General features: G+C 41.3%; 1 protein-coding gene across 4 annotated transcripts in view; it reads left to right on the plus strand.

Annotated features, from left to right (window-relative positions):
• Positions 1–8,929: 8,929 nt before the first annotated feature.
• IZUMO3 (IZUMO family member 3) overlaps positions 8,930–23,040 on the plus strand; it is a 46,974-nt gene continuing 32,863 nt past the window's right edge. Inside the window, exons 1-3 of one of the 4 annotated variants that reach the window (XM_069948050.1) lie at positions 8,930–9,003; positions 10,475–10,585; positions 13,288–13,353. In XM_069948050.1, the coding sequence (XP_069804151.1) occupies positions 13,317–13,353 (37 nt within the window). In that variant the 5' untranslated portion in view covers positions 8,930–9,003; positions 10,475–10,585; positions 13,288–13,316. Of the gene's footprint in view, positions 9,004–9,569; positions 10,434–10,474; positions 10,586–13,287; positions 13,354–23,040 lie in introns of those variants that run through there. The other 3 variants (XM_069948051.1, XM_069948049.1, XM_069948052.1) reach the window with 3 other exon arrangements.

Here is a 23,040-nt window from a genome sequence, read left to right on the forward strand (position 1 = left end):
GTTCGAGAAAAGTAAGGTTTGAGACGAACATCTCGATTTTCTCAAACTCAATAACCAAACTTTTTGCTGTTTGTTCGAGTTAGTGTTCGAGTTCAAGTTTGATCGCCTTTTTGGCAGCCAATCAGTGCAGAGCACATAGAGGTGTCAGAAACATCATTGCTGAGGTGTAGGGGTCTCATTGGCTGCTAACATGACCATCTCATATATACAGTATATATATATATATATATATATATATCACACTGTGATGTGTTCTGGGTGCCATTTTCTGCTCATTCACTGGGCTGTACAGACTGCTCTCTGTCTTTCTGTCTGCTTGCATGCTGCTATTTAGCTTAGTTAGTTAGTGGGGTGTTTAGCAAGCTCAGGGACTTAGGGACAAGTTCAGGGACTTAGTGAGAAGCGTAGACTTAGATAGCATTTTTCTCTCCATAGACAGCAATTCTTGGGTTTGGTAAAGCTGAGTGACCTCCATTATTTTCTTATTCACACTCAGTGCCCAAAAGTCTATTTTTATCAGTTTTTATTGCTAAAAAATAGGATAAAAAAAAAGTCTTCCCATCTGTCCTCCCCCAATGTAAGTGTATGTACGCAGGTCCCCTCTTCTCTGCCGTACAGTTATGGGGGGCGGAGTCAGAGCTCCAGGTGCCGTTATTGAGGAGAAATTCACCTGAGCTGGGGGGCCACAGAGATCCCTGACTAGCAGCCTGTCACAGTGTCACAGTGCAGCAGCTCTAGCAGGTCAGCAAACTCAACTAAGTTTGTGGGGGAGCTGGGGAGGCAGGGTGCCAGGCAGGCCAAGTTGTGTGTGTCTGTGTTATGAGCACTGGCAGCTCTGTCAGTGATCCCTGGCTGCAGATAACGGCTGCTATGAGGGGTCACACAGAGGCTGCTGGACGCTGGGCTCCCTGTTTATGATGCTCTCTAGGAGCCCCCTTCCCTCCCTCCAGCTCCTCTTCATGCACGATCTGACAAGCCCCTCCCCTCCTCCAGTCGGGACGATGGGGGAGACGTCTGCTGTGTGAGGTAGAAGTTATATTAACTGTACATATAGTGTGTGTGTATGGATATATGTGTATAATGGATAAATGTAGTTTTGGATTTGTAGAATGTGTTTTCATGGATGTGTTAGTGTGTGTGTGTGTGTGTGTGTTTGTATATATATATGTGTGTGTGTATGTATATATATATATATATATATATATATATATATATATATATATATATATTCATGTGTGGTCTACACAAGTAGTGTATGATGTCACTAAAGTAATTCTGGGTTTATTCAGGTGTTATTTAGTCCCTATGTGGCGGTCAGTCTATGGCGGTATTATTGGTCTGTATATAGTGTGTTTGAGTCATTATTAGAGATTAGCGAACCGGGTTAGCCACCGCTAAGCAAATGCCGAAAGTTCGGGTTCGGATTGACTCGAGCATGCTTGAGGTTCACTCATCTCTAGTCATTATGTGGCGGTAATATTGGTGTATATATAGTGTGTTTCTGGGTCATTATGCGGTTGTCTTAGAGTGGTGATATTATTGATCTTTATGTATTTTCTTCAGTAACAGTAATTATTTGGTCCTGATATAGCTATACTTAAACAAAAAAACAGTAACAGTGTGACAATGATATATGGTGATAATTTTTGTTCTTTATATACTGGTGCCATAATACTCCCCCTATTACTATATATAAATATATACATATGCCCCATTCAATTGTATAGTATACAGTTATCATGCGTGAAATATTGTCTTAGCTATGTTTATATAGATAAGTGTGGTGGCTAAAGAATGAGCCCAAGGTGCTCCAGTCTGACACTGTCTTTGCCTACATGTCACTGGAGTCACAAATCCTCCTATAGGAATCCAGCTCCCTCCAGACCCCTGTTTAGTGGCAGTAGGATCAGCAGAGCCGGCAGTAGCAGCAATTAAAATACTGATAGATCTACTGCAGGGATGTCAAACTCAGGCCCTCCAGCTGTTGCAAAACTACAAGTCCCATCATGCCTGGATAGCCGAAGCTTTAGCTTTGGCTGTCCAGGCATAATGGGAATTGTAGTTTTAAAACAGCTGGAGGGTCTGAGTTTGACACGTCTGATCTACTATATAAGTTGTAGCACTAGTAGCCCAGGAGCAGAAAGATGTTTAAAAAAATTGTTCAGTCCACACCCCCAGAATGATGTAGCCTTAATAGAAACGATTAACCTTATCACTTCCATAGGAAACTACAACACCCAGCATTCCCTGACAACCATAAACCTTCAGGAACTGCTGGGAGTTCTAGTCCTCCCTACAAATGACACTGTTTTCAGCCAAAACAGACTGATGAGCCATCCACAGGATGGCTAATTGGTCACTGGTCAGTGAGGTGCAACCTTCCCCCCCCCCCCCCCCCCCCCCCCACTGATCAGCTGTTCAGTGTCCGGTTTACATAGTGAATGGGACCGGAAGCAGTTTGTCTCCGTGCACTGTGTAGTGGTGGCAACCTGTAACTGCAGCTCAGCCTCCGTACAAGTGACATGAGATGCAGTACAGGTTGCCACCACCGCACAGGTTTCTAGGCATATTTACTTTGTAATTATCTGTAATTGAAGGAATGACTGTAGCCATGCTGCACCTTTAACATCATATCATAACATTTTGACCGCACGGCGAGTGGGCCTGTGTGCTATGAAATGCCAGGGCTGATTTTCAGGCCCAGTCCGGCCCTGCTCAGGATCCCACTTTTTGCCACGGAAAACTCGACTGTGTGAACTTGAACTCGAATGTGGAGTGCTACCGGCTGGAGCATCTGCCTAGTTCAGAAGATTTTGTCCCGTTGATCAACTTCTCTATACTGCATAAAAGCTGGATGTGGACTTCAGCTGAACTCCATTGATATCTGCATCTGGGCGAGTGTTATATTCACCTTTCCAGCTGGATTTCTATACAGGTATTTGTCACCTATATAATCTTGACCCTCCTTATTCTGACTGACCCATTAATTATCTGCGCTGGGTGTATCTATATGTTTACTTTTATCCTGAGGTGATAAAAGTTGATTTCTGTCAGTTTGGGGGGTAAAATACCGTTCAAATATACCGTATGTTATGGTCATACAGATATATATATACCGTGTATTATTGTCATATAGATATATATCCAGGAATAGTGTTCTCTCTGTTGTTAAATCTTTCTCAATGGCAAAAAGTGTCATTTTCACAGGGTTATCCCCCAAAAATCATTAATTGCATTAATAAATAGCCCACCCATAGCTTTCCATCTTTCCAATATCAAAGCTGGGTGACCTCCAATATACTGACTACTATACAAGATGCTTGCAAAGCTGGATGACTGCCATTATACAAGATGCTAGGAAAGATGGGTGACTAACATTATACTGACTACTATATAAAATGCTAGGAAAGTTGGGTGACCGTCATACTGACTACTATACAAGATGCTAGAAAAGCTGGGTGACCGCCATTATACTACATACTATACAAGATTCTAGGAAAGATGGATGACTGCTATTAAACTGCATACTATACAAGATGCTAGGAAAGCTGGGTGACCTCCATTATACTGACTACTATACAAGATGCCAGGGAAGCTGGGTGACCGCCATTATACTGACTACTATACAAGATGCTAGGAAAGCTGGATGACCTCCATTATACTGACTACTATACAACATGCTAGGAAATATCCAAAAGGAAACACACAAAAATGTCCAATGTCTAACGCTATCAGTAACAAAAATCAGCAGTCTCAACCAGTATAATCCAAAAAAGTAATAAGACCTTATGTGCAATATACTACTAATGCAAAGGTCAAACCACAAAACGTGTATAAATTGTACCTTTATTGATTAAAAAAAAAAAAAAAAAAGCTGGGTGACCGCTATTATACTGACTACTATACAAGATGCCAGGTAAGCTGGGTGACCTCCATTATACTGACTACTATACAAGATGCTAGGAAAGCTGGGTGACCGCCATTATACTGACTACTATACAAGATGCTAGGAAAGATGGGTGCCGCCATTATACTGACTACTATACAAGTTGCTAGAAAAGCTGGGTGACCGCCATTATACTGCCTACTATACAAAATTCTAGGAAAGCTGGATGACCGCCATTATACTGACTACTATACAAGATGCCAGGAAAGCTGGGTGACTGCCATTATACAGGATGCTAGGAAAGCTGGGTGACCGCCATTATACTGACTACTATACAAGATGCTAGGAAAGCTGGGTGACCGCCACTATACTGCCTACTATACAAGATGTTGGGAAAGCTGGGTGACCTCCATTATACAAGATGTTAGGAAAGCCGAATGACCTCCATTATACTGACTACTGTACAACATGCTAGGAAATATCCAAAAGGAAACACGCAAAAATGTCCAATGTCTAACGCTATCAGTAACAAAAATCAGCACAGTCTCAACCAACAGTATAATCCAAAATAGTGATGAGGCCTTATGTGCAATATACTACTAATGCAAAGATCAAACCACAAAATGTGTATAAATTGTTCCTTTATTGTTTAAAATATACCAGTAAAAAATGTCAGAAATCCACACATGGAAAACTGCACCCCAGGTATAGCATATTAGGGTAACCTCATGATAAAGTATGCACATACGCTGTAAACCACAAGTAAATGAGTCTAACAGTACTTAGATGGACTAGGTAACCTAGTAAATAATGATCTGCTGAACTATAACCTAGTAGCCCATCATTGGTAAAGTGACTAGTGCAACTGTAAACAAGGAAGCAAAGTGTATAACATACCCATGGACAGTACACTGCTCTCCCGGGATGCCACCAAAACCTGACGTACGTTTCGTCTCCTACTTCAGGGGGTGAAGGAGACAAAACCTATGTCGGGGTTTGGCGGCATCCCGGGAGAGCAGTGTACTGTCCATGGGTATGTTATGCACTTTGCTTCCTTGTTTACAGCTGCACTAGTCACTTTACCAATGATCGGCTACTAGGTTATAAACAAAAAACAGAAGGTGCAAGAGCTTACCGTATATACTCCACCCAGTGTACACACATGCTCTGTAGATATTAAAAAGCGAGGATCTTAGCAAGCTATTTGATCAAACAGAGTGTACCATGTCGCCACATTAAGGCATCCTTCAGAGACATGGTCCCTACTCTAGCATTTTCACACTAGCAATGGCCTCTCCTGGGCTGAAAAAGCCTACAAGGTTATAGTTCAGCAGATAGTTATATACTAGGTTACCGAGTCCATCTAAGTACTGTTAGACTCATTTACTTGTGGTTTACAGCGTATGTGCATACTTTATCATGAAGTTACCCTAATATGCTATACCTGGGGGTGGCGTCTTCCATGTGTAGATTTCTGACATTTTTTAATGCTATATTTTAATCAATAAAGGTACAATTTATACACATTTTGTGGTTTGATCTTTGCATTAGTAGTAAATTGCACATAAGGTCTTATCACTATTTTGGATTATAACGTGCTAGGAAAGCTAAATGACCTACATCTGGCGTCACTGCCGCCTCAACTCTGCTGCATTACTACCTTACTACCTCAACTCTACTATGTCAATACCTTACTACCTCAACTGTGCTACGTCACTGCCGCTTCAACTCTGCTACGTCAACTCTGCTACATCATTACCTTACTACTACCTACTACTAGTAAAAGGATATTCAAAAAATAACGTCACCATAAAGCAGACATGTTGTAGATGTTGCAGTAATAATTAGTTCATGTGGCATGACTATCTTTCTTAGGAAAAGAGAGTTTTGAATATAAAGAAATGTAAATTTTTCAAATTTTTGCGCAAATGTTTTTTTTTTACAAAAAATTACAAAGTGTATCAACCAAACTATATCACAAACATAAAGAGGAATATGTCATGAAAAAACAACCTCAGAATAACGAAAATAGTTAAAAGCATTGCAGAGTTATTACTACATAAAGAAAGACAAATTTAAAAATTGGCTCTGGGCATTAAGGCCAAAACAGGCTGAAGAGGCAAGGGGTTAAAAGAACCCTAACAAAGATATACCAAAGAGATCTTACTGACTTCAAATGGGTCCATCAGGTTTCTGTCTGGTATCTATTTTGCAGGGTTTGAGCAACAAAAAATGACTGTCCTGGTAAAAAAAACTAAGCTCCTAATGTTGCCCTGGTGTAAGTTTTGACCTAGTCCAAGTAGTGATGATCGAACAGTAAAATGTTCGAGTTCAAGTCGAACCTCGAACAGTAGTCGTGTTCGGTTCGAGGTTCAACTTGAACTCGAACTCAAACCCTATTAAAGTTAGCGGGAGTAAACTGGATACATGGGACAACTTAGTGAAGAAAATTTGGCTCTAAGAATGACAGATAAAAAAATTAAGAGGGTAAAATACTTCATAATTTTGGCAGATGTTCTATTTTAATAAATTTTTTCCTCTTACACAGCAAATACTAACTGAGAAATGGAACTCACTATTTATTCCCCTTATTCCAATGTTTCTAGAAATCCCCAATATCAGAGGCCGCAGACATGACAGAGACCTGGTGAATTCTGGGGCCGTTTTTTATTTCAGTTTTTTTTTTTAGCCATGATACCATGTCACAGTGCCAAAATATTTGTGTATAACGCGTTGACATTTCCATCGCTACCATTCGAGGGGACATGTGACACCCTAATCATTTTTTATTAAATTTTTTATGAGGTGGTATGAATAAAAAACACAATTTAGCAGCTGTTTTTAACAATTTTTTTGTACGCAGTTTACTATACATTGCATATGACATGTTATCTTTATTCGTCAGGTCGGTACAATTACAGCGATATCCATTTTATATAGCTTTTTTTTATAGTTTATGGCATTTATGCTATAAAAACTGTTTGTGTCTTGCATATTGTAAGGGCAGTAATATTTTTTTTATTTTTTTGCCAATGGAGTTATGTCAGGGCTTTTTATTTGCGGCATAAGGTGACGTTTTTAGTGATACACCTTTTGGGTACATGTGACGTTTTGATAGCTTTTATCTATATTTTTTAGGGGGCAGGATTAACAAAAAATTGTCATTTTGGATGGTTTTTATTATTATTTTTTTTCCCGGCGTTAATCAGGTGGGATAATTAATGTAACGGGTTAATAGACAGGGTCATTACGGACGCAGCAATACCAAATATATGTATCTCATTTATAGGGGATCATTTATAAAGGGCGATAGGGAATGTGTATATTTATGTATATTTATTTAATTTATAAATGTATTTATTTTATTAAATTACTTATTAATTTACTTATTTATTTACGTATGTATGTGTGTTTTAACTTTTTTAGGCACATCTATATTACATTACAGCACATCACATGATCTGTGCTGTAATGTATTATAAAGTGAATGAGCTGTCAGAACACTGACATTCATACGATCACACCCCTGCCTCAGTGCAGGGGCCTGACTGTTATATACCATAGCAGCCCAGACACAACAGGTTAATAGACGGGGTCATTACAGACGCGGCGATACCAAAAATATATATCTAATTTATAGGGAGATTTATAAAGGGAGATGGGGAATGTGTATATTTATTTATTAATTTATTTATTTATTTGTGTATGTATGTATGTGTGTGTTTCACTTTCACTTTACGGCTGGGTTCACACTACGTATATTTCAGTCAGTATTGTGGTAACCCCCCCCGGAGCCGCGCGAACACTCTCCCTCCGGCTGCTCCATAGACACTGCGGTCGGCTGGACCGCGGTGCCTACGGGGTAAACTCCCCGGAGGGGAGCAAGGCAGAGAGCAGAGACAGTGGGTGGAGGCTGTGTGGTGCAGCCTCCTCCTCCTGCCCGATTGCTGCTAGGGACAGAGGGGGGAGGCAGGGAGAGAATGACGTTCTGGGAACGTCATTTTGTGGGAACTACCTGCATTCCATGATGTTTATTTTGTGGCAAGGGGTTAAACAGCCCCATATGGGGCCGTGCAAGAACGCAGACAAGCGCTAATCTTGAACAGACTGTCAGGCTTCATTCTTTGGCAATAAATAAAGCCCTGGTAGAAGTGTGAACCAAGCTTTATTCACATCTCTGTTAGGTTGGGTTACCACTGCATTTTCTATTCATTTCATTCTATTCATATCGATTTTTAAATCAACTGGTTATACATTTTTATAAAGTACTACTATTTAAAAATTCTCAAGCCTTCCAGGACTTATTAAAGAGGTTATCCAGCGGTACAAAAACATGGCCACTTTTCCCCCTCTCTTGTCTCCAGGTCAGGTGTGGTTTGCAATTAAGCTCCATTTACTTCAATGAAAATGAGTTTGAAACCCCACCCAAACTGGAGATAAGAGAGGGGGAAAAGTGGCCATGTTTTTGTAGCGCTGGCTGTATGCAGACGTGGAGTTTTATTTCCACTCTGGCATGGTCTACTTTAATACCACCTCTGTCCATGTCAGCAACTGTCCAGGGCAGTAGCAAATCCCCATAGAAAACCTCTCCTGCTCAGGACAGTTTACACTACCCTACCTGACTCTGTGATCAGGCAGGGGTTAACATTTTCCGGCGTATAAGGTAAACCCCTGACAATCTGCTTAAAAGTCACGGGTCATCTTATACACCGGAAAATACAGTATTGCTTTTGGTAAGGGGGGAAGGGCAGACAAGTCGGTAGTATGAGGCCCTGAAATTTCTGATGGGGGCCCTGGTGGTGGGCAACCTCCTGCTGGGTACTGTATATAAGACCCTGCTGTGTATAGGGTTTGATCGTGATTGATGGTGGCATCATCCTTACTGCTCCCACTTAAAGTAGTGGCACTCACCACTGTAGATTAATGTGTGGACATGAACAGGGTGGACGCCAGACAGTTGCAGGTTTCAAGCTTGTTTCACGCTACTGCACTTCAACAGACCCCCTCATCTGTTGAAGCGCATTAGCGCGAAACAAGCTAGTAACCTGCACCTGTCTGGCATCCTTGTTCATGTCCACATGTTATTAATAAAGGAACCTGCACGAAAATCTACACTGGTGAGTGCCACTACCTTATCTTTTAAAAGTTCTGTTACCTACATGGACATATGGACTTAGTGAGCACCCCAGTACATACCATTCATATGGGACATCAGCGTCTCTGTCCGATATTAAACCTGTAGTGCCGATTGTCTCTCTTGTTGTTAAATATATATATATATATATATATATATATATATATATAAATATATAATTGTGCAAATGAATACCGCTTTAAGGGTGGAAATACTACTCTTGTGTGTAATTCCACACACAACCTGAAGACAGAGGTGGTGCTGATTTTGCAATAAAGCATGTTAGCTTATTCCTAACCTGGATAACCTCTTTTAATGCAAACAATAGAAGAACATTATTAGGTAGCCTTTTTGACTGATGAAATTTCTAATAACTATGTATATGATATAGTGTTATCGGCAATTACTCTGAAACACATGCACAGGATTCTAAGCATATCTGTGTAGAGGGTAATATTCAAGTTCATATTCTTGTTTTTGAGGTTTTTGCTAATGCTTTTCATTAGCAAAATTGCTTACTTTTGTATTTTGGCCCTATCCTCTTACCCTATAGTTGACAGCTTGTTGCCTAGGTTACCAACCACCACTCTCTGTTTTGTTAGTGGTGGCCACGTTGCTAACATCCTTGGTAGCTAGGGTCATCGGGAGCGGGTAAATATACTTTTTACCCTTCTATTTCTCCCTCTCAAATAACAGACGGCTCTAGGGTTTGTGGATTGTCCCCAGGTTCTGTCTGAGACACAGGAATGCAGAGCTGATTCAACTTACTGTGTGCTGTTATTTGCCTCCCACCATGCCCCCTATCAAACCAGGAAGCAAGAGCAAGGGGGACACAGCAGTGCCAAGCTGAATCAGTGAGAAAACCCCTTTATTAAATAATGAACCACAAGAGGGTGATGATAGACAGGGCACACTTACAGTTAATGAAAATAGATCAGGTCTTCGGCTTATGTCATTAGGATGTAAAACACAGAAGAATGAGATGTTGCTGTCATGCACATGAAAGTATTTCCTGTTATACATTGTCCCCAGAAAGTTATTGCATTGCAATGTAAATTCATAGCTACAATGGGTTAGTGTTTATGTCATTTGATTCCGTTGACATACATATAGAATTTAGAACCTGCTGTGAGGTCATTCGCTGCAAGCACAGCCACCACTTTGCCTTATACCAGAACTGCTACATCATGGCTTTGCGGGCTTTTCTCTTTTTTGTCCTTATTTTTCATGCACATCCCATTCAGGGAATGTTAGATTGTGACCCAGTATTTGTGAAAAATTTTGATCAATATCTGAGTTCTAAAGTGCCTAAAGATATCCCTGACAGAAAAGTTTTCCTGGAGAGCATGAGCAGGGAAATTATAAGTGTTTATCGGACCTCCTTCAGAGCTAAACCTTACCTCCGGATCATTGGTGAGAACACAGATCTATTCTTTTCAATATATTTATTTTAGGATAAATTATATCAATTTAAATGGAAATTTTGAGACATTGTGAGTTGTGCTGGGATGAATGGTTACTGGCGACTTTAAAGAGAATCTAGCAGCCAGGTGGCAGCCAGGGAGGTAAGTGTACGTAATTTTTGTCTACCCACCCCCTCATTGGACATTTAAAAAAAAAAGGGGGGGGCTGGTTGAACAACCCCTTTAAAGCATTCCAGAGCTGTTGCCACATAAGGTTAGACAGCACAGATTTGAAAAATAGGCCCTGGTCCTTAAAGAGAACCAATCACGGGCGAAAATGAATTTTTTTTTATTCCCTAATTAGATGTAAATCCTAATTTTAACAATATTTGTAAATATAATTAATTAATTTTAAAACTGCGTTTTTTAAATATTTCTGTTTTACTTTCCTGCCCCGCGCCGGCTCTTTTCAAAAGAGCCGGCGCGAGACAGGAAACTCCCATCATGCAGAGCGGCAGCAAGGCCGGTGGGGGCCCGCCATCTTGATGACGTCACTTGCGTTTCACCGCTGGAACGCAAGTCACGTCTTCAAGATGGCCCCCTTCCCCCGCCCCCCGGCCTAGCTACACCAAACAAGCGGATTAGGTAAAGTATAAGACTGTAAAGGCAGTCTGTATCTTCATGAAGTCTATTTATGAAGATACAGACTGCCTTTGCAGTCTGTATCTTATGCCTTACCTACTACTCTGTGCTGGTGCAGCAGGGCCGGCGCCGCCATCTTGATTACGTCTTTGCGTTCCACCGCTGGAACGCAAGTTACGTCATCAAGATGGCGGCGCCGGCCTTGCTGCACAGAACAGAGGATTAGGTAAAGTAGAAGATACAGACTGTAAAGACAGTCTGTATCTTCATAAATAGACTTCATGAAGATACAGACTGCCTTTACAGTCTGTATCTTCTACTTTACTTACTCTGTTCTGTGCAGCAAGGCCGGCGCCGCCATCTTGATGACGTAACTTGCGTTCCAGCGGTGGAACGCAAAGACGTAATCAAGATGGCGGCGCCGGCCCTGCTGCACCGGCACAAAGTAGTAGGTAAGGCATAAGATACAGACTGCAAAGGCAGTCTGTATCTTCATAAATAGACTTCATGAAGATACAGACTGCCTTTACAGTCTGTATCTTCTACTTTACCTAATCCTCTGTTTTTGTGCAAGCAAGGCCAGGCGCCGCCATCTTGATGACGCAACTTGCGTTCCAACGGTGGAACGCAAATGACGTCATCAAGATGGCGGCGCCCGGCCTTGCTTACACAGATACGAAAGAGTAGGTAAGGCATAATATACAGACTGCAAAGGCAGTCTGTATCTTCATAGATAGACTTAGGGAAAGATATACTTTAATATTAGGGACAGTGAAATTTAGATGATAGGTTCTCTTTAAGGCTGGGTTCACACTATGTATATTTGAGGCTGTATTTGGTCCTCATGTCAGATCCTCATAGCAACCAAAACCAGGAGTGGATTGAAAACACAGAAAGGCTCTGTTCACATAATGTTGTAATTGAGTGGATGGCCGCCATTTAATGGCAAATATTTGCTGTTATTTTAAAACAACGGCTGTTATATTGAAATAATGGTAGTTATTTACCGTTATATGACGGCCATCTACTCAATTTCAACATTTCAACAGAGCCTTTCTGTGTTTTTAATCCACTCCTTGTTTTGGTTGCTATACAGTCTCAAACATACAGCCTCAAATATACGTAGTGTGAACATAGCCTTAAGGACAACTCCGGCAATAACATTTTTCCCAGCAATGAAAACACATTACTACAAAGTTATATAAATATGAACTGGGCACTGTATGTGCAATTTGTAGTAAATGGTTACATACAGGCTCTCAGGACAAGTTATGCATTATTTATCAGAACACTATACCTATCTATCATGACATTCAATTACAGGGCATACCAGAGGTGGATTTTACAGCCTGTACCTAGATAAACATATTGCCGTCTCACTTTAAGAAACTTGGAAAGTAGATGCGCTGACTAGCTAGTGGTCATGTATGATTAAAGACTTCTGTATAGGTAGCCATAGTTTTGATGCATACTTTATTCTGTTTTGCATCTACTACTTGTTTTGGCTTAACACACACATACAAAAATTGTTTACTTTTTTCCAATTCTGTATTTTATTAAGATAATAAATGCAAGAGAAAAAACATACAAAAAGGGTTTTCGATTTCAGATTTGCATTGTGTGAATTAAGTGTTACCAGTATATTATTACTGTTATTAATTAAAATCATGATCAAATATGTAAAGGACCCTGCAATTTAGTAATAAAGCGATAGACAGCTTATAGCTATAAACATTTTGAAAGTTAGCTATTGCTAATAAGATAGGATTTTTCCAAGCTGTTTCACATAGACAAAGATGTATGCAAATAAATTGCTCTGTTAGTGCAGTCTCAGTAACAACAATTCAAATATAAACTCCAACCGCACTATATTCAACAGTACCCAATACCCAAATAGACCCAAACACATGGGCGCAGGTAATAGATAATGCCAAACAAGTCAGTCAGAGCAACACCCTTTCCATTTAGTAATATATTTGTGCGTCCAGACAATGCTATATTGTGGCAGCTAGTGGCCAAAGAGTGCAAAGAGCGTCGTATTTTCTGCACATATTGGTGCCTATAGGTCCAATTACCTAACAGGTGGTGGTGGGGTGATCTAATAATTTCCCCAACCTGGCATATGTTTTGTGATTAGGTATAATGAAAAATATACAAACAAAAAAATGATAAACCTTCTGGAGCTGAACAATGCTTGTTGTATATGGTTATATCTCCCTCAGATATACGAAGTGTTGCAAAACTAAAGAAGATGATATTTGACAGCTTAAGAGAAACTGAATTTCATGGTAAGAAACTTAAAAACATTTGTGTCTACAAAATTGTGCATTGCCTTCACCATCACCAACTGTCTATATATGGCTACTATCGGGGGCGGATAAACTTAACCATAGGCCCCCGGTTGTGCACCAAGCCTGGCCCCCTCCCCACCCCACTGTAACCAGTGGCAGCACTAGTGTAGTGTTCATAGCACAGGATAGATAATGGCATGATGCCCTGATTCCTGCAAAATTGCAGAAAAAAAGCAGCAATTTTTTTGCAAATCATGGCAGAACTGTAGCCAGGAGACAATGCACTAAAAATATAGTGGGTTTTTTTTTGGTTTTTTTTTTGGGGGGGGGGGCAGGAGCTCAGGGCCTGGGGCTACCACCCAAAACGGACCTATTATAATCCGCTACTGGCTACTATGTGGTCTTACATTTAGGACTGTATACAGCGTGCACTAGTTCTCCAGCCTCTAACTCAAGGGTGTAGCTACAAAAGTCTAAGACCCATAGCAAAGCTTTGAATGGAGCCCCTGACTGTTAAATCACACTAGGATCAGGATATTAGGCACAGAGCCTGCAGAGGCTTAAACGTGTTGCCTCAATAGTGCATTGTCCTGTGACATGCTGTATAATAAAAATCAGCACTGTGGGGTTGGGTGGTTTATGGGGGTTGCAGAAATAGTGCTGAACAGCCCACTATTTTTGTAACTCAGGACACTGCAGTTCTATTCAGTTTGATTTTAGAAATGCCAAATTTTCGATTATTTCTTTACATCGCCCTACTCTGGCCTCTATAATTTTTTTTTCTTGTGTTTATAGAGCTGTGTGAGAACTCATTTATTGCACTGCAATCTGTAGTTATTGTCAGGTTTGATGGCACTTTTTGTGTTTTTATTGTGAGGGGATTTTTTTATATACTGTATATAATTTAAAGCTTTAATTTTACTTTTACTATTTCACTATCTTGTCATATATACAGTACAATGCAATACTAATAGGGAAAAAAGGTTGTCTCTCAAGGTGATTTTTATAAAACAAGCTTGGAGAAACAGAAATGGCTGCACATCGCACCCATGGTTGATGCAAAAGTTTGCTCAGCTGCATTAAAAACCAACATCAGAAGTTAGTATATAATTTGATTAAACCATATTGCCTCATGTAACACGTGCAGGTCTCTGATACACATGAGTCCCTAACCAAACAACACTGTGCCGGTCAGCGAACGCCAACCCGGCAAAGCATGCACAAGCAGGGAAGGGGGCCACGGAATAGCCCTGCAACCCCAATGTCACAGGACCAAACCCTGCAGGCGCTGTTGGTGGAGAAGGCGGCCACCAAGCAACACAACTGTGAACAAGCTGTTACCCTTCACCATTGCTCCAGCAGGTAGAATGGGAGAAAAGAGGAGGTACTTACCATATGTACACACGTGCCTCCTGCTAATTTGGATCACATGGGTCTTACAAAGGAGGAGTGCTAGCCACAAAGAAAGGAGACAGAATACATAAAATGCACAAACCTGTAGAAACAGAAATGGCTGCACATCGCACCCATGGTTGATACGAAAGCTTGTTCAGCTGCATTAAAAAACAACATCAGAAGTTAGTGGTATATGAGGCAATATGGTTTGATCAAATTATATACCAACATCCTGGCATTGGTTTTTAAATGTATCCGAGAGGCATTAGTGTCAGCCATAGGTGTGAGGTGCAGCAGCTCCTTTCTCTCCATGTCCGTTTTTTACTTTTCTCCCTTTTCTGAGTGGCTAGCACTCCTCCTGGTAAGACCCATGTGACCCCAATTAGCAGGAAGCACCTGTGTACACATGGTAAGCACCTCCTAGTTCTCCCATTCTACCTCCGGTGCAGTGGTGAGTAGTAAGACCTTGTTCACACTTGTGTTGCTTGGTGGCTGCTTTCTCCGCTGGTGGCGCCTGCTGGGTTTGGGGGGGCCCTTGAGGTTTGGTCCTGTGACAGTGGAGTTGCAGGGCCATTCTGTGGCCTCCCTCCCCTGCTTGCGCTCGCTTTGCGGGGTTGGTAGTCGCTGACCGCCACAGTGTTTAGTGTAGGGACTCATGTGGGCCAGGGGACCTGCACATGGTACATGAGGCAAATATGGTTTGATAAAATTATATACCATATCCTGGCGTTGGTTTTTAAATGTAGCCGAGAGGCATTAGTGTCAGCAATGGGTGTGAGATGCAGCAGCTCCTTTCTCTTCATGTCCGTTAATATATTGTATGTCTGGAGACTTTTTAAAGTATCAACATAGGTAGGAGTTACACCAATTGTGAAGAGGTAAGAGCTGGCACCCCTGAGATGCTAGAACACGTCAGAGTCCATGAGCTAGGACAGTCTATTATAGGATGATGTGGCCACAGGGAAAGCTGCCAACAGAATGCAAAGTCATAATAAGGACACAATATCACTTGGGTAGGAAAAAGAGTTTATGGTGCATTTACACAGAGAGATTTATCTGACAGATTTTTTAAGCAAAAGCCAGGAATGGATTTGAATAGAGGAGACATCCCAGTCATTTCTTTATGTCCTGTTCTCTGTTTATAGTCTGTTCCTGGCTTTGGCTTCAAAGATCTGTCAGATAAATCTCTCAGAGTAAACACACCATTTCACTCACCAATCTGCTGCTAACAAGTCAGTTTATTCACAGAAGTCAAAGCATATGAATGGGGAGGCAGGTGGATGCAGGTGTGTCCAGGCGAATGACCATTTTTGTGCAATCTATTATGACAGCTCTATTACCCTGATCCAGGAAGAGTTGTGAATGGGTCACTATCTTATAAGGCAGCTGATAATGATGCAGAGGACAGGAGCACAGTTAACGATATCCGACAGCCGCAGAACTCCTGCAGCTCCTCCAGCTACAATGTCACATACTTGGCTAATGGATCAGTCAACAAGTGATTGGGGTGGGACACAGCTGCAGTCACTGACTGGCTGATCGGGCAGTCCATAAGTCGGCCAGTGACATTGCAGCTGACTTCTGGCGGCTGTGAGAGAGACCCGAGAGCGGCGCTACAGGGGCTTGGGGACTGGTAAGTCAAAAAAGCTCCCCAAGCTCCTAAATAGCTGCAAGCAGGAATGTCTCCTCTCTCTCCTCTCCCTGCTTAATTGACACCTGGAAGCTAAGTACCAAGCAGGTTTAGGTATGGGAGGGGGGGTTACAAATGAGTGTACATAATGCTGTGTTTACACGAAGCGATAATTCGCCCAATCGATCGTTTAACGATTCTAAAGCAACTATTTGGTTTTTATAACAATCAGCATTTAGACGAATAAATCGTTAGTTTAATCGTAAGAAAAATCGTTATTGCGATCGTTTTTAAGATTGCTTAAGCCCATCTTTTACATAGGGTGAATCTTTGAAAGACTGTTTACACGAAGCGATCTGCGAATTTTTTGCGAACGATGAACGACTATTTGAGAACATGTTGAAAGGTCAAAATGAACGATTTATCGCTCGTCGCTTGATCGTTTGCTGTGTTTACACGGAACAATTATCGCTCAAATCGTTATTGCGAAAATTTCTAACGATAATCGTTCCGTGTAAACGCAGCATTAGGTACATATATACCTACTACACACAAATATTCACAACATGTACACACATCATACACAGATATAAAGAAATGCATATTACATATATGCATACACACACATGCACCATACACACAAACTCACATACATACGTCATGTACACATTTAACTCTGGTACAGGAAAGTATGCAAGTTGCAGCCCTTCTCCCTCCCCTCCTCTTGTGTCCCGACTGCCAGCAGCAACACACAGCAGTTGGAGGCAGCCTGGAGGTTACTAAAATTCTGTTTAGTGTTTGCTCATTTCCATCCCCCCCCCGACCCGACCCAACCCAACACTGCAACTCAGGCAATGTACAGGGTAGAATGCACGTAACGTGTTTGCCTAAATGATTTTCAAAACAGGTATAAAGTTTGGGGGGGACTCCCATCTCTTCACCACTATTATCTGTTGTTTGAGAGTCTGTGAAGAGGAGGGTTTGGTGTGATGGATTTTAAGCAGACCCTATTGTTTTGGGAGGGATAAGCCAGCACCATAGCAGTTGGGCTGCAGCTTACTCCTTCCCATAGGGAAAACATGAATGTTTGACCATGTAAAATGTTCATATGTTTGAAAATTGTGGGCCAAATGGTCATTCAGCTGACAGATATTAAAAAAGCATGGGCACTGCTGCCACTTGCCCCACCACCAGCCATATCATCTTGGGCTTGTGCTCCAGGTAGCTGGTACAGTCTGGGTCCCATAGCAGCCACTATGGCGGTAATGTGTATGTGTATACAGTGGTTTTCAATAAATTAAAGTATTACAGTTACAGTATTACAGTAATTCGATTCAAAAAGTGACCTCATATATTCTATAGAGTCCTTACACACAGAGTGAACTTTTTTAAGCGTTTATTTCTGTTAAAGTTAATGATTATGGATTACAGCCAAGAAAAAAACAAAAGTCAGTATTTCAGAAAATTAGAATATTATATAAAAACAACTGAAAAAAAGATGTTTTTAACACAGAAATGTCGACCAAATGAAAAGTCTGTACAGTAAATTCCCTCAATACTTCCCTCAAGGTCGGGGCACCTTTTGCATGAATGACGGCATCAATGCGGTGTGGCATGGAGGCGATCAGCTGATGGCACTGCAGAGGTGTTATTGAAGCACAGGTTGCTTTGATAGCAGTCTTCATCTCCTCTGCATTGTTGGGTCTGGTGTCTTTCATCTTCCTCTTAACAATATCCCATAAATTCTCTATGGGGTTAAGGTCTGGCGAGTTTGCTGGCCAATCAAGCACAGTGATGCTGTGGTTAGTAAACCAGTTATTGGTACTTTTGACAGTGTGGACAGGTGCCAAATCCTGCTGGAAGATGAAAATTCCATCTTCAAAAATCTTTTCAGCACAGGGAAGCATGAAGTGCTCTAAAATTTCCTGGTAGATGGCAGCGTTGACTTTGGTGTTGACGAAACACAGTGAACCTACACCAGCAGATGACATGGCTCCCCAAACCATCACTGGTTGTGGAAACTTCACAATAGACCTCAAGCAGCTTGGATTGTATGCCTCTCCACTCTTGCTCCAGACTCTGGGACCTTGATTTCCAAATGAAATGCAAAATTTACTTTCATCTGAAAACAGCACCTTGGACCACTGATCAACAGTCCAGTTCTTCTTTTCCTTGCCCCAGATAAGATACTTCTGGCGTTTTTTATTGGTCAGTAGTGGCTTGACACATGGAATGCAACACTTGTAGCTTATGTCCTGCAGACGTCTGTATGTGGTGGCTTTAAAAGCACTGACTCCAGCAGCAGTCCACTCTGTGAATCTCTCCCAAATTTTTGAATGGCATTTTTGTTACAATCCTGTTAAGACTGCGGTTCTCCCGGTTGCTTGTGCACCTTTTTCTACCACACTTTTTCCTTCCACTTAACTCTCCATTAATATGCTTTGATACAGCACTCTGAAAACAGCCAGCTTCTTTAGCAATGAACTTTTGTGGCTTACCCTCCTTGTGGAGTGTGTGAATGAATTGCCTTTTAAACATCTGTCAAGTCAGCAGTCTTCCCCATGATTGTGTTGTATGATGAACCAGACTAAGTGACCTTTTATAACACTTACGAAGCCACTGCAGGTGTTTTGGGTTAATTATTAAAATTTTCTAAAATACTGACTTTTGGGTTTTTTCTTGGCTGTAATCCATAATCATCAACTTTAACACAAATAAACGCTTGAAAAAGTTCACTCTGGATGTAATGACTCTATAGAGTATATGAGGTCACTTTTTGAATTGAAATACTGAAAAAAAATTGTTGATATTCTAATTTATTGCAAACCACTGTATATATGTATATATATATATATATATATATATATATATATATATATATATACAGTGTATATATATATATATATATATATATATTGTAATCCTCTACCAGCGCACAGGCCCACAGGATTTTTGTAGAGATGCATGTCTCTACTTTACATAAATAGAGGTTAACTTGAGCACCTTATGCGCCCTTAGTGAAATCACCAACAGACTACCCCAGCATGGGATGTTCATTCGCTCGATAGCTGGCCTGTGTAAACAGGCCAGCAATCAGCCAACAAGCAAACACCTGCTCATCGGCTGTTTTGATATTTTATGCAGCCGTAAAAAATATTATCGACCACACTTCTCTTAAGGCCGATAATTATTATTGTTATGACAATGTATTTAAATGGCTGCATGATTAATCATGCCTTGTAAAGCACCAATCTCGCTGATCAATCATTGTTCAATTTCTTTAATTTAGTTGGTATATGAGATTTTGGAGTGCTGGGGTACGTAGTTGGTTGAGGTCTAGTTCATTCCCCCGTAGTAGGCTAGTATTTGTAGTAATTGCTGTCTATTCTGGAGATGAATTGCCTTATGTTTCATTCAAATATCTGTTAAACCTAGGCCTCTGCGCATGCTAATCTGAATCAGCCGCTTTTGTGCTATCTTTGGTTTTCTTGTTTGACGCAGAAAAGTGTAAAAGAGTTGTAGTCAAGCTGAAAAATGAGAGCTGGGTAGGCCTATAGGCACTAGTCTAATATAAGATATGGGGAAATATATAGGTTTGGGGTAGAACTTTCCTGGGCATCCATGATAAATAGGTAGGAGCATAGGAGTGCACCTGTTTAGTTAGTTTCATGTGGAGTGGTGGGTATTTTGCTTCAAAAGGTTTGTCTAAAGGCAAGGGAAGCATAATGCCCAAGTATTTAATACTAATGGTTTGACACTTAAATGGGGACTGTTGGAGTAATGGAGGAATATGGCCACAATTTGTGGTGGTTTTGATATGTCGGGTATCTCAGATTTTCCAAGATTAACCTTAAAGTGTACCTTTAATGGCAAATAACCCCCCTCCCCCAGCAAATATATCGTTAACATCTGCCTTATGTATGCTGTCGATTTTTGTTTTTATTTGCAGCTCCAGAGGCACATTTTGTGCTCCATTGTGCTGCTCAAACTTCTGAATTTCATTCTGAATTGGTGGGTGGGTCCATTTTTTTTAATCAGTTTTCTCATCTGCAGCAGTGCACAACAGCTGGCCAGTCAGCATTTATCTTTATTAACATTGCCTCCTGCATATAGTCCCTTTTTTTTTGCTGTTATTATAGACCAAATGATCTTAGTGACGAAGCGTCAACTGCAGTTTTCCAATAAGTGAGACTCCTTGTGGCTGATTTTATAGCATTGTATGTGAGAAAAAAAAATAAATGAAGTGAATTGCAAAGATGTAGTATACCACATCTCCTGCTGATTTAACATTATTTATTGACAATACCCATTTAAAATTAGATAAGGGTCCAAAGTAATTAGAGGAACCAATCACTCCAGGTAACGCTACTAGCAGCACCTGCAAGAAGTGCTAAAATGCTGCCTTACTGTGTGTTCTTTGTTTTCTGTAGAAACTTTAGTCTTTTATTCCGTTGCGTGAAACAGGCAGGGAGACGGGAACTAGCCATCTGGGCCGTGACCTTGGCTCATAATTTCTAATTTTTACATGGAACCCAGAGATAGAAACACCCCAACATGTTTTACCCAGTTTTCCCTAAATATGGCGATACCTAATATGGGACCATAAACTACTGTTTGGACACACAGCAGGGCTCAGAAAGTAAGGAACATAATTTCTAGTGCAAATTTTGCTAGAAAGATTTCAGGGTACCATCCGCATTTTCCCCACCGCCAGCGATACAACTTCAGTGGAAACCTCCCAGTAGTGATCCCATTTTTCTAAACCAAACCCCTACGAGAAGTCAGGGCCGCTTCTGTCATGAGTATTCCGCCTCAGGCAGCAGATTTTGCGCTCCTGCAGGGGGCGGCAGACAGCAGCCCTGCAGCCGCTCACCTGTCCTGCCGCAGCTGTCCCGTCGCTAACGCTCACCGATGTCCCCTGCCGGGCTCCCGCGCTGTCAGACAGCATCCAGCTGTCCTGTCCCGCTGCCGTCTGTTCACCGCTGTCCCCCGCCATCAGCCAGCATCTCCCTCCTCAAGGAAGACTGTATAGGTGTAAAATGGTATAAAACATAAGGTTTATTTACTATATAAATCGTCGTCTATAATAAAAACATGATAAACTAATACGTCATAGAAAAATTGAGAAAGCAGTTTATATGGTGCAAATAGACAGAAAAAACTTCAAGGAAAAGGCATAAAATCATAAAAGGATAGAATAAATAAATAGTATAGAGCCAATAAACCTCGGGGTGATCAGCCTCACGAGGTATTGGAAAATATAAAAATTGTAAAAATATATAAAAAATTATGAGTGAGTGGTGAGTGTCGGCGGGGGCCGCGGTCGGATCGGAGCGGCGGGGGGCGGGGGATTTCTATTAGGCTTGCTCGGGGAGGGGGGGCGTGCTAGCAAGGGGCGGCCGCCATGGGCAAACCAGAGACCCCAGAAACGGCCCTGCGAGAAGTTATCTAGAAGTAGATTTTCCCCCAATAGTCACACAATGTTGACTGGAATAATATTCATGTTATAAGGGTAATTCATCATTAAAAAAAACTGCGTAATTCAGTTAGTAGAGATTAAAAATGTTGTGCTGTTTAAGGAAGCAATTTGACATCCTGGGATACTTGAATACCTGGAGCATCAGCCTTTAAAGGTTTATTTATGGCCTCAAAATGGGGAAAAAATTTACTTTCTTCCAAAACTCACCAGTTGTTGGTCTAATAAATAAATGCTATTCCACTTATGTGGTCTCATTAGACATTGGGTCTTGCCACAAGAAAGCCTAAAAGTGCTTTCCCCGCTGCTGTATAAAAAGACAGGATGCTTTTTGGGTAGAGTACCTCTTGGTGAGAGATTGTAGATAGAACTTGCCTCTAGGATGTACTCATTTTGCCTAGTTAACCTCTTAACGGCCTATGACATATTTTTGCATAGTTCACCCCCAGACACAGGTGACACCTTCATTACACATCCAGATCATTTTCACATGCTAAGAAGAAGGTAATTTGTTATCACAGCACCTATTACATGTCCTGCCATTGAAAGCCTGCCACTGTCGCCTCCATTTGCAGTGGTGTTGTGAACAAGAAATCCAGACTGCTATAGCCTGAAACATTCTTGTCTTTGGTGATAGAGCTACACTCTGTTTGAAATCCGGTCACATTCAAGTGTGAAGGCCTCATGGTGAGTGCTTCAATCCTATCTTTAGGCCAGTTCACACTATGGAATCAGCGCTGAGATGTCATGCAGAGCCGAATCCTGCCTTCTATCAGTTTGAATAGGAGGGCTCGCGCGCCTCCGCTCAGGCCCTTACTATGGAGCAACACACTGCCCCAAATGCTGGTGTGAGGATCTGGGGAGCCATTTCTTATGACAGTCGGTTACTCCTAGTAGTGATATAAGGGACACTAACAGCTCATTGATATATGCAGGACATCCTGTGGCCACATGTGTTGCACCTTATGGCAGGATTTCTAGCTGTTTTTCAGCAGGTTTGCCCACACACAAAATTGTCCCTGCCAGATTGCAGCACTTCCTAAGGGTCCTTTTACACAGAAAGATTATCTGACAGAATATCCGCCAAAGATTTTAAGCTAAAGCCAGGAATGGATTTGAAAAGAGGAAAAATCTCAGGCTTTCCTTTATGACCTGATCTCTGTTTATAGTCTGTTTCTGGCTT

Source organism: Dendropsophus ebraccatus, chromosome 12 (genome assembly GCF_027789765.1).
Source record: "Dendropsophus ebraccatus isolate aDenEbr1 chromosome 12, aDenEbr1.pat, whole genome shotgun sequence".
NCBI lineage: Eukaryota > Metazoa > Chordata > Amphibia > Anura > Hylidae > Dendropsophus > Dendropsophus ebraccatus.